Source organism: Ochlerotatus camptorhynchus, unplaced genomic scaffold, assembly GCF_037179485.1.
Source record: "Ochlerotatus camptorhynchus isolate MF236.1 unplaced genomic scaffold, CSIRO-AGI_Acam_v1.1 ptg000313l, whole genome shotgun sequence".
In the NCBI taxonomy this organism is placed as follows: Eukaryota; Metazoa; Arthropoda; class Insecta; order Diptera; family Culicidae; genus Ochlerotatus; species Ochlerotatus camptorhynchus.
The window spans coordinates 1,441,470-1,454,223 of NW_027040801.1; the positions used below are offsets into that span (position 1 = coordinate 1,441,470).

The 12,754-nt window shown below is 42.0% G+C and overlaps 1 protein-coding gene across 1 annotated transcript in view; it reads left to right on the forward strand.

The window, feature by feature from the left end:
• The window catches only part of LOC135707478 (forkhead box protein K2-like), an 89,430-nt gene extending 81,459 nt beyond the window's left edge, over window positions 1-7,971 (forward strand). The window contains exon 7 of the mRNA XM_065229316.1: window positions 7,482-7,971. Coding sequence (XP_065085388.1) covers window positions 7,482-7,642 — 161 coding nt within the window. The 3' untranslated portion in view covers window positions 7,643-7,971. The remainder of the gene's footprint in view (window positions 1-7,481) is intronic.
• The last annotated feature ends 4,783 nt before the right edge of the window (window positions 7,972-12,754 follow it).

The window sequence follows — 12,754 nt, forward strand, 5'->3', positions numbered from 1 at the left end:
AAGAACTGCTGATGAAGAACAATGAGAAGGACCACACAATGGTTGCTGCCGAGTAAACAGACGATCGCGTGACACACATTGATGGTGGTCTGCTTCTGTGGACAGCCGAGTTAACACTGAAACTCTGACAGTGAAAAATTATAATTTTGTCATGGCTTGCTAACATCTCCCCCTTAATAGAGGTCGTAGAACTCAAATAAGGATTGAAGACGTCATTTCCATTTCCAAATGGTTGTCGCGCTGGTGGTAGTCCTCTTTTCCGAACAATCCGCTCATGCTCATGAACGCTTCGAGATAGCCCTGATGGTCCTGGGGCGTTTAAAACTGAAGGTTGACCCCTTGGATAGTACTTCTTCTAATGGGCCAGTATCTGCTTTTCCGTAGAACTGTTCATGCCAAATTCGTCCAACAACACATGTTGTGGTAAAGTGGGATAGACTTGAACTTCTGGTTCGTCAGCTGGTACTCGCGCTCGCAATTGGTTTGCATGCTATCGAATAAGCCGTCTCGACGTCTTGGATCGTCAATGCTTCTCGATCCGTAGATGAATTTCAGTATTGCCTTGATTGCATCATTAGGTCCAAAATTGTGCGAACTTTCCTCCCCAGCAATGATTCAGCAGGTGACTTGTTGTCGGGCATAACATCATTCGGTGTGTAGCGATAGGTTTGCAAAAAAATGTGTAGTGCAGCATCCATGTTATCCCCGCCGATCTTCAATAGAGCTCACTCTAGTGTGTACATGGATCGCTCTGTTTGTCCGTTTGACTGCGGGTGGAATGGTGGCGTTTTGACTCGGCAAAATTAAGCGAAAAGCTCATGATCAAAATGTGTCCCGTGTTATCCGTATCCAAGGAGAGTGGACAACCAAATCTTGCAATGCACTCGCGAAGTTTACTCACGGTTGTTGAAGCTGTAGAGTTGTTGACTGCGAAGATCTCTGGCCGTTTTTCCACGATCACCAGAAAGAACTATCCTCGCAGTGGTTCAGCATACTCCAAGTGAAGACGTGACCATGGTTGAGTTGGAATGGACCATGAGGAAAGAATGGTTTTAACTGGAGCTTTTGACGCAGCAGCACAACGGGAACATTTCGGAACGTAGTCTTCAATGTCAGCATCGATGTTTGGCCAGTAGACATAACTCCTAGCAACAGCAACAATGCAGCAATGGCGATTCTGTCCATGAACAAGATGCAACTGTATAACAATTCCCGTCGTTTGTAGAATTGCTGAATCTCCCGGATGATTTGTGTGACCAGTCTTCACGAAGTTGTTGAAGATCAAACTGGAGCGTTAGGTCTTGCTTTGTCTCGTATTGAATCGTCTGATGGGTTACTGGCAAAGCTGCAACGGATTCCGCTTGCAGACAACGGACATCTGTTTCGAGCTGCATGCTGGCGATGACGTAGTGTGAATCGTCTGCTGAAAATAAAACGATGGAACTTGGTGCAAGTGAAAATCAGGGCTAGTCCTTCCTTTTCTCCTTGAGCCTTAATTCTTCTCGGCATTCGTTAGAGTTCGGAAAGCATGGTAAACTGCGATTGCACCAATGAGCGAAGTGTTTGGACATCATGGGGCACTGGCATGTTGACCACCGACAAACCGACATGAATGAAATTTCCATGAAATTTCTGATCAAGGCACAACACTGACATCTGCCGTCGTGTTCGCGGAAAATGTTTATCCTAACCACGAACACGCGTACAAAATTTATGAGTGCAATCTATTCCGGACAAATTATTTTTATCTAGATACAAAATTTCTATGGTTTTGACAGATGGGATTGCTGCACATTTTGATCGGCCGTTACGGATTCTCGGATCAATAGTTAAGTTTAAGTTGCATGTCGGTTTGTCAGTGTGTTGACAATCGGCTTGACTTTTTCAGGGTCAGGACGAATTCCATGTATATCAATAATGAAACCCAATTATTTGATCTGCTGCATGAAAAAGCTGCTCTTCTCGATCTTCAAATGGAGCCCGTACTCCTGGATGCGATTGAACAGGTGATCAAACTGCTCAATGTGCTCCTCCAGTGAGCTGCTTGCCACAATGATGTCGTCCAGGTAACAGCTCGTATCCTCCAAGCCCGCAATCATGCTGTCAACAATGCTTTCGAACTCACCAGGTGCTGTCTTGACTCCCGGTGATAAACGATTGAGCTGCGTGTTAATTGTCAGCATCTTTCCCGAATCCTCGCAGACATCTACTTGAAGTTAGGCATCCAACAAATCAATCTGTGTGAAAATCTTATCGGTCAATTTAGCAAAAATATCGGCAACGGATGGTGATTGGACTCCAGCGCATCGTTCAGCCCAGTGGAATACGCTGCCGTTGTTTTGCGTTCGGATACGATCGGAGCTGCCCACTTAGAATAAAAGACCGGTGAGGTGATCCCTAGGCTTTGTAGACGGTCCAATTCAGCTTCACAGAAGCGTACGGTACTTTTGACGTAAGATCGGCTTGACTCCAGGCTTGAGCGTAAATGACACCTTTTTCGTCGTACAGAGTCCAAGATGTTCGCTTAATACGTTGCTGTCCTTCTCTTTGAAACGGTTCACCAACTCTGTCGACATCGGATGTGACTTCATGGAAACTTGGTTGCATACCGCGTTAAACCGCACATCCCATAGTCCAAAAAGCTCGATCCACTCAGCTCCGAACAGATTCAGGTCGTTTCCTCTGAAGACGAAACACCTTCCTCGCTTGACAACGTCGGTGAGCATGATGGTACACGAGAACTTCAGCTTGAGGCCCATATCATCACCAGTCAGGTTACCCAGTAGCTTGTAGACGTCCACTGAAATCACACTGATGTCTGCAGCACTATCTAACTGTAGTCTCGCTGGTATTCCGTTTAATTCAACAGTGACAAATTTCCTTCTATGTGCGATGCTGACTAGGTTCACGGAGTGGATGCCCCTTCGCTGCATTCGCTGTTGTCTGATTGCGCTTTTCCTTCTTCCGAGAAGATTTGAAGTTGCACAATATCCTTCCCTGTGACTGACTTTCTTGCAAGATTTGAACTCATGCTGGATAAACGTGCAATTCTTTGAATAATGCATTTCCCCGCATCTACAACATGGCGAATTCGGAGTTTCGGATTGCGGCTGGGGGTTGCTCTTGGTTCTTGGAGGCTGTTTCGCCGCAAATACGGTTGGCTTGTTTCCTGTCTTCTCAATCATTGCAGTGTCCCTCTTGAGATTCAGGAGTCGCTGGCATTTCTCGGCTAACGAACGTAGATTCATCGGCGAAGCAGGATTGGCAATCTCGATCTTGGCCAGCAGGGACAAGCACATCACCGAGATGCAAGATCTATTCGAACGGCTGTCGATAGCAGGCCAGGTGCTGGATGCTAATTTGCACGTTGCGATGATGGTCCTTCGAAGCATGCCGGATTCTTTCAATCCGCTTACAACGGCACTGGAAAGCCGTTCTGATGCTGACCTTTCAGTCAAGACGAAGCTGGTGGACGAGGTAGCGAAGCGTAATTGTGCCGGTGGTGCACATTCGGTACTGAATGCAGGTACGAATGGGCAAATCGTTTGCCACCATTGTCATAAAGTTGGCCACAAGCAGAATGCAGAACCACCAAAGAAATATGATTCGAAGCAAGCCAGCAGACCTACGAAGGCGAAGGCAATTCGAAGCGGTTCCGACGAGTATGCTTTCATGGCAACCATAGGCAGCGACGTCAACTTGTGGGTGGTTGTTTCTGGCGCAACGAGTTTTTCGAATCACTGGACGAGTCCGTCTCCGAAGACATCGTGCTGGCGAATGGAATGAAGACCAAATCGGCTGCAAAAGGTATGTGTCGTATTCAGTGCGTTGGTGAAGAAGGAAATATCAACAGCATGATCCTCCTCAATGATGCGCTGTTTGTCCCTGATCTTGAATCGAATCTGTTCTCTGTACGATCTGCAACGAAGAAGGGCGGCACTGTCATTTTCGACGATACAGGATGTCGCATTTCCAAGGGTAGCAAGGTTATAGCTCTTGGCTCGGTATCTGGCAGTTTGTACAACCTTCAGATCACCCACGGAGCGCATATGGCCAACGGCAATAGTCACTCGGAACATTGGCAGCACGCGTGGCACCGGAAGTTCGGCCACAGAGACCCAGAAGCAGTCGCCGAGTTGGAATCGAATAATCTGGCTACCGGGATCAAGATAGTGAGTTGCGGTGTTAAAGCTGTGTGCGAGTGTTGTTTAGAGGGCAAGTTTGCCCGGTTTCCTTTCCCCAAGAAATTGGATGCGGACCGATGAACACACCAACGCCAGCTGGTTGTCGGTACTTCATGGCGATTACCGATGACTTCACGCGGTACTCGATGGTGTATTTTTTGAAGAAAAAGGCGCAAGCAGTTGATTACATCAAGCAATATGTGCAGGAGATGAAGACAACGTTCGGCAGGTCACCGAAAGTAATTCGATCGGACCAAGGTGGTGAAGAACCAGCAGCTAGAGAATTTGTGTCGTCAAGAGGGCATTCGGCAGCAATTTAGTACCAGCCACACGCCCCAGTAGAATGGAGTAGCTGAAAGGAAAAAACGTTCGTTAGTTGAGATGGGAAGGTGCATGCTGCTTGATGCCAGAATGCCACCGATCTTCGATTGTTCGGATCACAAGCCTTCGTGTGGGTCCCAAAAGAGAAGCGTACGAAATTGGACCCCAAGTCGATGAAAATGACCTTCGTCGGTTATTCGCAACAGCACAAGGGCTACCGTTTCCTGGATCTAGCGACGAACAAGCTCGTCGTATCTCGAGATGCTAGGTTCATTCCAGCAGATGAGGTTCGGGAAACCGTAGGATGATGAGAAACCCGTTGCTACAGCCGATAAATTCTAGTTGGAGCTTTCGAAATCCGATGAAGACGATTTCGAAGGGTTCTCTGATGAATCCTTCAGCGCCGGGGAGGATTTTGACACTGCCATCGAAGACGAAGCCGAGGATGTTCGACGGTCCAGCCGTGAAAACAAAGGTGTGTTACCGTTGCGGTATCAAGAAACCACCCGACTGGTGTCCAATCAGCATGATGAATCCCGTACCTATGATGAAGTTATACGCAGCCAGGAAATGGATGTGGAATTCGCAATCCTTCAAGAAAACTCGACATGGGAGATCGTGAAGCTGCCATCGAAACAAAAACCAGTCCGAAGCAAATGGATCTTCAAGAAGAAGCTGGATGAGTCTGGCCAAGTGATCCACTACAAAGTACGACTCGTAGCACAGGGATACAGTCAGTAGTTCGGCACCGTCGATCCCTGCAAGTCAAGCACATCGATGTGAAGTCAGCATACCTGCACGGAGACCTCACCCAGACCATTTCCATGAAGCAACCAATGGGCTATCAAGTAGGATCTGAGGAGGAGGTGTGTTTGTTGAAGCTTAGCATATACGGGCTGAAGCAAGCGGGTCGTATCTGGAACCAGAAAATCATGGAAACGTTGAAGCAGCTTGGGTACATGCATCGATAATCAATTATCGTTCATATTGTTGTACGTCGACGATATGTTGAATGTGAGTCCCGACAACAACGAATACGAGAGGATCTACTATCTACCTGTCGAAACGATTCAGGCTCACCTGCCTGGGGGGTATCACCAACTACCTCGGCATACAGGTGGAGCAAACGTGTTCCGGCAGTTTCTTGTTGAACCAATCAGCTTACATTCGGAAGATTGACATTGGCCAAGCGAAGCCATCGGAAATACCCATAGTTCCTGGGTATCCAAACGTGAAGCAAAAGGAGGAGGAGTGTATGCCATCCGGCGAGCGTTACCAGAGTCTGGTCGGTGCTTTGCTGTACGTTGCGGTGTGCACCAGACCCAATATTGCAATTGCTGCGTCTATTCTGGGACGAAAGGTGAGCCAACTTACCGAAACGGATTGGTCCGAGGCGAAGAGGACTTTACGGTACCTCAACGCAACAACTGACTTGAAGCTTGAGCTTGGCGCAACCGGCGGTCTCGAAGGCGGTGTGGACCCGAGCAAAGTTTGAGATCAAATTGAAATCTAAAGTTGATGTTGTGATTTCGCTGATAATGATTGCTCAGGTTGCTGTCGTTTTGGTCGTTTTAACGGTTAAAATATCAAAATTGAGAGCAAACAAATCTTCCTGTGACATCACATTGAAAACTATTTCTGCTATCAGTGAGAGCAAACTGAAAACTCAATTTGATATCAATTTTTCCTGTTGATAACAAAACAAGTAATCAATTTAATGTTATGCTAATTCAATGAAAACAAACCCACAACAACATATTTTTGAAGAGCAAATGTACAGCAAAATGAAAACAAAATTTATCAATTGCAAACTGAAATCAAATTAGGATTTCAGTTTGATGTTGATATCAAAACTTGATTTCAATTTGCTGTCATTTTGATGCTGGACTTTGCTCGGGGATGCAGACTGGGTTGGTGACAAAACGGATCGAAAATCAAACTCCGGGTTCGTTTTTAAGCTCGGAGGTGGTCCAAAACAGCTGGGTCGCTAGGAAACAGCAATGTGTCAGCCTGTCGTCTACAAAAGCTGAGTACGTTGCGCTATCCGAGTCTAGTCAGGAGCTTCTCTGGCTGTTGAAGCTAATAGGGGACATAGGTGAGGTCGTCGATGGGCCAGTGGTGTTGCACGAGGACAACCAGAGCTGCAACGCCATGCTGTCATCCGAAGGAGGGAGCCGACGAACCAAACACATACATACACTTCCTTCCACACACCAATTTCTGTTCGAAAATCGTTTGATCGATGATGTTGATAATACACTTTCGACCTGAATATCCACAGGACTTAACTGAAACCTCTGGAGCTGGAGAGCTGAAGATCTTTTGAATACTTGCTGATCAATGAGCCATTTTGGGAGAATACCTAAAGGACGACATTTGAAGATCTTTTCAATAACACTTGATCAACGAAAAAAATATCCAGAGGATTTCATTGATATCTTATTTAAAATACGTAGAAGTTCTCTTAAAATCCAAAAAGTTTCTTGAACTCTTACGGAGGATCATGTATTACCACAAAGTTTCGTAAGCTTAAGCTCAGTTGATGATGATTGTCCCACCTCTTACCCTTACAAAGGATTGAGCTGGACGATTTTTCTTTATGATAAAGAAATATGACATTTTAACCAGGCTAGCAAACAAAATCGAAGTGATTACAGTTGCAGATATACATTCCCTCTAGAGTTTACAGTTGCTTCACAGCGATATAAGTTCAAATCAAGCTCCCTGTTCCTTTCCAATCTATCGATCTTATCGGTAGTTCATTAAGCCTCTATGAAGTTCACTGGACCGGTGGGTAGTTTTGCGAACTCCTGATAAATTCTGTCAACTTATACGAAGATCCCTGAATATCTGTAAGATTTTCACGTAGCTTATATAATTTCAACTGTATCCGCAACAACAGCTGAAAGTAACAGACTTGTATACGAACATTGTAACCCCAACCTGACGGTCAACACTTGTCTTTCGCCTTTCCAGGTTCCCAGAACTCGTCCTACCAGCATCAGTATACGGCATACGCCAGTGGCGGCGTGGTCACCGATCAGCATGGCACCGACGTGTACGAAGACGACGACCAGGTCGAGTACGATAGCGATGAGTACGACGCACCGACGGCAGTCAAGCGTCAAAAGATCTAATGCATCTCGCCGCAACCCCGGACATACAGTCATCTCACCCAGGCAAGTAAAACTCATCCGGCGGCGCCGCCGCCGCAGTTGCACGTGTTGTCTGAGTGCCGGCAGTAAACCCAACCGAAACAAAACAAACACGCAACGTAAAATCATTCATAGACGCATTGAGAAATAGCACACAAAGGAGGAAAGCAGCAAACAGCAGTAACCCAATGTTACTCACTCATAGAAACACACAAAACCACACTTTAAACGCTCTTGATGGTCTTATTCACGTTCGTTGTCGGTTTGTAAAACCTCTAAAAAAAAACAAAGAATGAACCACACACTTTTTTCCTTTTATCAGTGTAAAAACACACACACACACACACCGTTCCACTAGTGAAATTTTACTATTGGAAATCTTACATTTACTATTGCACATTTTCAGTCACACAAAGCGTGAACAAACAAAAAAAATCAACGCATTCATTCATAGTGTTTCACGTTAGGCGAAACTCACGAAAGTGAACCGAAACCCGGTTCACACCCACACTATAATAGTGGCGCAGACAAGTGAATCCAAAATATTAAAATTTATATATATATTAATTATTATAAAAGAATGGAAAATCTGAAAAGGAAGTACATTTAAAATTCTAGTTATTAATGAATGTGAGCAAGAAAATCTATACAAATTTAAAGGTAAACTAATTTAAAGCAAACAAACTCTGAGTAAATGAGATAAACAAGTATTTAGTGTTTAGTGAAATGTCTCTTTTATTGAATAAAACAAAAAAACCAACATATACATAGGAAGCCGTAAGCAGGAACGTGGTGGATGGACGTGGCAATTCAATCGAGGTGAGCCCTCTACAAAAAAAAAACTTTGCGCATGGTAATGAGTTCGAATTACACGGAGCACACCTCTCGCGCGCCACACTCGCAGGTGGTCAACATCCGAAGCAAACACAAAAAAAAAATAGTAAAATTAGCAGAACAAAAAGCAAATTTATTTAGCTGGTAAGGTTGAAGAGAAAACCGAGAAATCAATCAAATTGATTACAACTATTATTACTAAACAAAAAATCAAGAGCATACAAAAATGTGCGTGCTGTCCTTTCTTCCTCCCTTCCTCCTTCCAGAGAGGGTGGGGGAAGATGACACCAACGGGAATGTTAGGTTCGTTCCAGTTAAAACGAAAATGATTCCACGCGGGGCGCAGTCAGCTTCTTCTGATATTAGGGGACAGCTAAAATCTGTTTGCAGCCAAGCTTGAGAATATCTCTGCGGCCCCCCTGTTTTGGTTGCTTTCGAAGAAAACAAAAAAAAATAATCTGTATGATATACAAAGAGTTCAGCACGGGGGAAAAGAGAGGGCAAGGGAAAGGTATAGTAGGCCGCGATAAGAAAAAGAAAGGAAGTGTAAGGTAGACAACAATGCTGTGTAACTTAATTGTATTTGTTTAAATGTAAATTTATTAACAATATAAAAATGAGGAAAAAAGATTCCCGCTGCCGTCGGATGTCGTTTGTCGGTAGAACTGTAAAAGAACGTTTTTTTCCCTTGGGGGAGGTAAACTGCATCACATGTGCATGATGTTTCGTCACTTTTGAGTTAACCTCGAAAATGGTGTTTATTTTTATCGTTCTTTCAAAAATCTCACTGATCAAGAAAATTTTTGTATGTGAAAAAAATACCAAACAATTTGAGTCCCGTTCAACCTAGGTAGGAGAACTGGGGGCAAGAAGGTCACCCGGGGCAAGAGTGCCACCCTCAATATATCTTGAAAATGAAAACATTTCAATCTTCTCTCACCATGAATCCATGCATGGTGGTATTCCTATGAAGCATTCTAGAAACTTCTCTCCGAATCGAAGTCTTAAAAAAAATATATCATTTTGTGGTATTGAAAAGCTAGTTTTTATAAAAATAAGACCTCATAAATCAAGGTTTTCGGCATTTCAAATTTATTTTCTTCACAATTTCTGCATTGAGACGTCACTATTGATGGTTGATTGAAACATTAATAACAATATATTATTACAAGAGCAAATTTTCATTACGTCGAATGTAACAAAGGTAAACAAAGTCGAGCTATCAGTGTCAATCGATTCTCCTGCTATTACACTATATACTGTCCGAATATAGGATCAAATCCAATTTTTAAATTTATTTGCCAGTCAAATTGCTTTTTGACGTAATCACCTTCCGATCAAAATAGTTTTCAATGTTACTTAAGTCACCCAATTTCTATGGAGATGCCGTTTGACTTAAGTAACAGTGCTGAGAAACCCGTGAAAAGTGTACGTTCGTCGTTTTGCTTTTTCATTATTAAAGTGAATAAATCGAACTGTTTGTTGCTAAGATGATTTCGGTAGTCCTAAAATGATGAATGGGCTGCACGAAAGGAGATGTAATTGATAATTCTCCCGAATATCCTGGTAAATACACTTTGACTTAAGTAACAATAGGGGCCACCAAACGACGTATAATAACTTTTGACTCAAAAACCATTTTTTAGCATGAAAGCTAGCGATTTGCATTTGTATGATTAAAACCCTGCTAAATATGTTAAACATTGCTATCACTATGAGATTATATGTGTTTACTTGGAAATAGGAATAACTTTTCGGTCATCAAAACAAAACTTTATTTTTCTCGGATTGGTGCGAATGTTACTTACGACATAATGAAAATTTGCTCTTGATTAAATATTACTGTTTCGGCCAGGATGCGGTCCTACGTTATGTTTTTTACGGTGTGATGGAAATCGGCAAGACGGAGACTTTTCCAGAGTATAATTAAAACACTGCAAGTATTTACCACTTGGTTCACTGTTTTATTGCCTCGGAGGAGGAACGAATAACTTAAACTATATACAAAAATGAGTAGTTAAATATTAAATCTGAACAATAAAACTCACTCACAATAATTATTTACAACTAAAAACAACCATTTAAAATGTAAACAATAACAAATGCATACAAAACACTATGATACAAACAATGTGGATCGCATCGCTACCATCGTGCCGGAGGGCTTTTACTGGTAACGCTTTATATATTCAAACGCCGTAGAACCCGGCACCGATGCACAGTGGTCTACAAGTGCCAAAACGTGCGTTTTTTAGTTCATGCAAAAACGGTCCATTTAAGCCATATGGTGTACTTTTTTTTTTTTTTAACTCTTTATTTGTTCCAAATTCAAAATAAATTACATTTCATTTTTACCTAGGTGCTCCAGTTACTGCAGTAACGTACCAGCCTTAATTGTTATGATATATATCTAAGTGTTTTTACATTGTTCATGTCTTGGCAATTCAGTATTTTAAACAGGTTTTTTAACCTACATGTCAGTATAACAATTGATATCTTAAAACTAAAAACTAAAACTAAATCTTATCTAAGTATAAAGGGAATTAATCGTTGCAATTGAGGATTGCAACGATTTTTGCCTGAAATTATTCATTATTTTGTTGGACATTTGTGCTAAAGTCTCAACATTCGAAATTCTATGTACTTCGGTTGTACTGTACCAGGGAGGCAACTTCAAAATCATTTTCAGAATTTTGTTCTGAATCCTTTGAAGTGCTTTTTTCCTGGTAGTGCAACAACTAGACCATATTGGCACAGCGTAAAGCATGGCCGGTCTAAAAACTTGTTTAAATATTAGAAGTTTATTCGTCAGGCAAAGTTTGGATTTTCTGTTTATAAGAGGATACAAACATTTAATATATTTGTTACATTTGGCTTGAATGCCCTCAATGTGATCTTTAAAAGTTAATTTTTGGTCAAGTATTAATCCAAGATATTTCACTTGGTTTGACCAGGAAATTGGAACTCCGTTCATAGTGACTATGTGACTACTACTAGGTTTCAAAAACGAAGCTCTAGGCTTATGTGGAAATATTATAAGTTGAGTTTTGGAAGCGTTGGGAGAAATCTTCCATTTTTGTAAATAAGAAGAGAAAATATCTAAACTTTTCTGCAGTCTGCTGCAAATAACACGAAGGCTTCTTCCTTTAGCGGAAATGCCTGTGTCATCAGCGAACAAAGATTTGTGGCAACCCTGAGGCAAATCAGGGAGGTCCGAAGTGAAAATGTTATACAATATAGGCCCAAGAATGCTACCCTGAGGAACTCCTGCCCTAACAGGTAGTCGATTAGATTTGGAATTTTGATAATTTACTTGAACTAATTTCATAATATAAAGTGGAAAATTAAACTTTTTCAATCTAGCAATCAAACCTTCATGCCAAACACTGTCGAATGCTTTTTCTATGTCTAGAAGAGCAACTCCAGTTGAGTGGCCTTCAGATTTGTTTGAACGAATTAAATTGGTAACTCTCAAGAGTTGATGAGTTTGAACGCCCATGGCGAAATCCAAACTGCTCATCTGCAAAAATTGAGTTCGTATTGATGTGAAGCATCATTCTATTCAAAATTATTTTTTCAAAAAGTTTACTTATTGAAGAAAGCAAACTTATTGGACGGTAGCTAGAAGCTTCAGCTGGATTTTTATCCGGCTTCAAAATTGGAACAACTTTTGCATTTTTCCATTTATCAGGAAAGTATGCCAAATGGAAACATCTGTTAAATAATTTTACCAGGAAAGACAAGGTACTCTCTGGGAGTTTTTTGATGAGGATATAGAAAATTCCATCATCACCTGGAGCTTTCATATTTTGAAATTTTTTAGTTATAAACCTTACTTCGTCCAAATCAGTCCCCTAGGAATCATCAAAAATATTTTCCCGAGAGAAAATATTCCGAAAATCCCGAGCAACCTGATTCTCAATAGGACTAGTAAGACCCAAACTGAAATTATGGGAACTCTCGAATTGCTTAGCAAGTTTCTGAGCTTTTTCCAAATTTGTGATCAAAATTTTACCACCTTCTTTAAGCGCTGGAATTGGCTTTTGAGGTTTTTTCAAAATTTTTGTGAGTTTCCAAAAGGGTTTGGAACTCGGGTCTAATTTAGAAACATTATTTTCAAAAGTGTTGTTCCTCAGGGCAGAGAATCGCTTTTTAATTTGTTTTTGCAAATCCCGCCAGATAACTTTCATGGCAGGATCGCGTGTTCTTTGATATTGTCTCCTACGGACATTTTTAAGACGGATCAAGAGCTGAAGATCA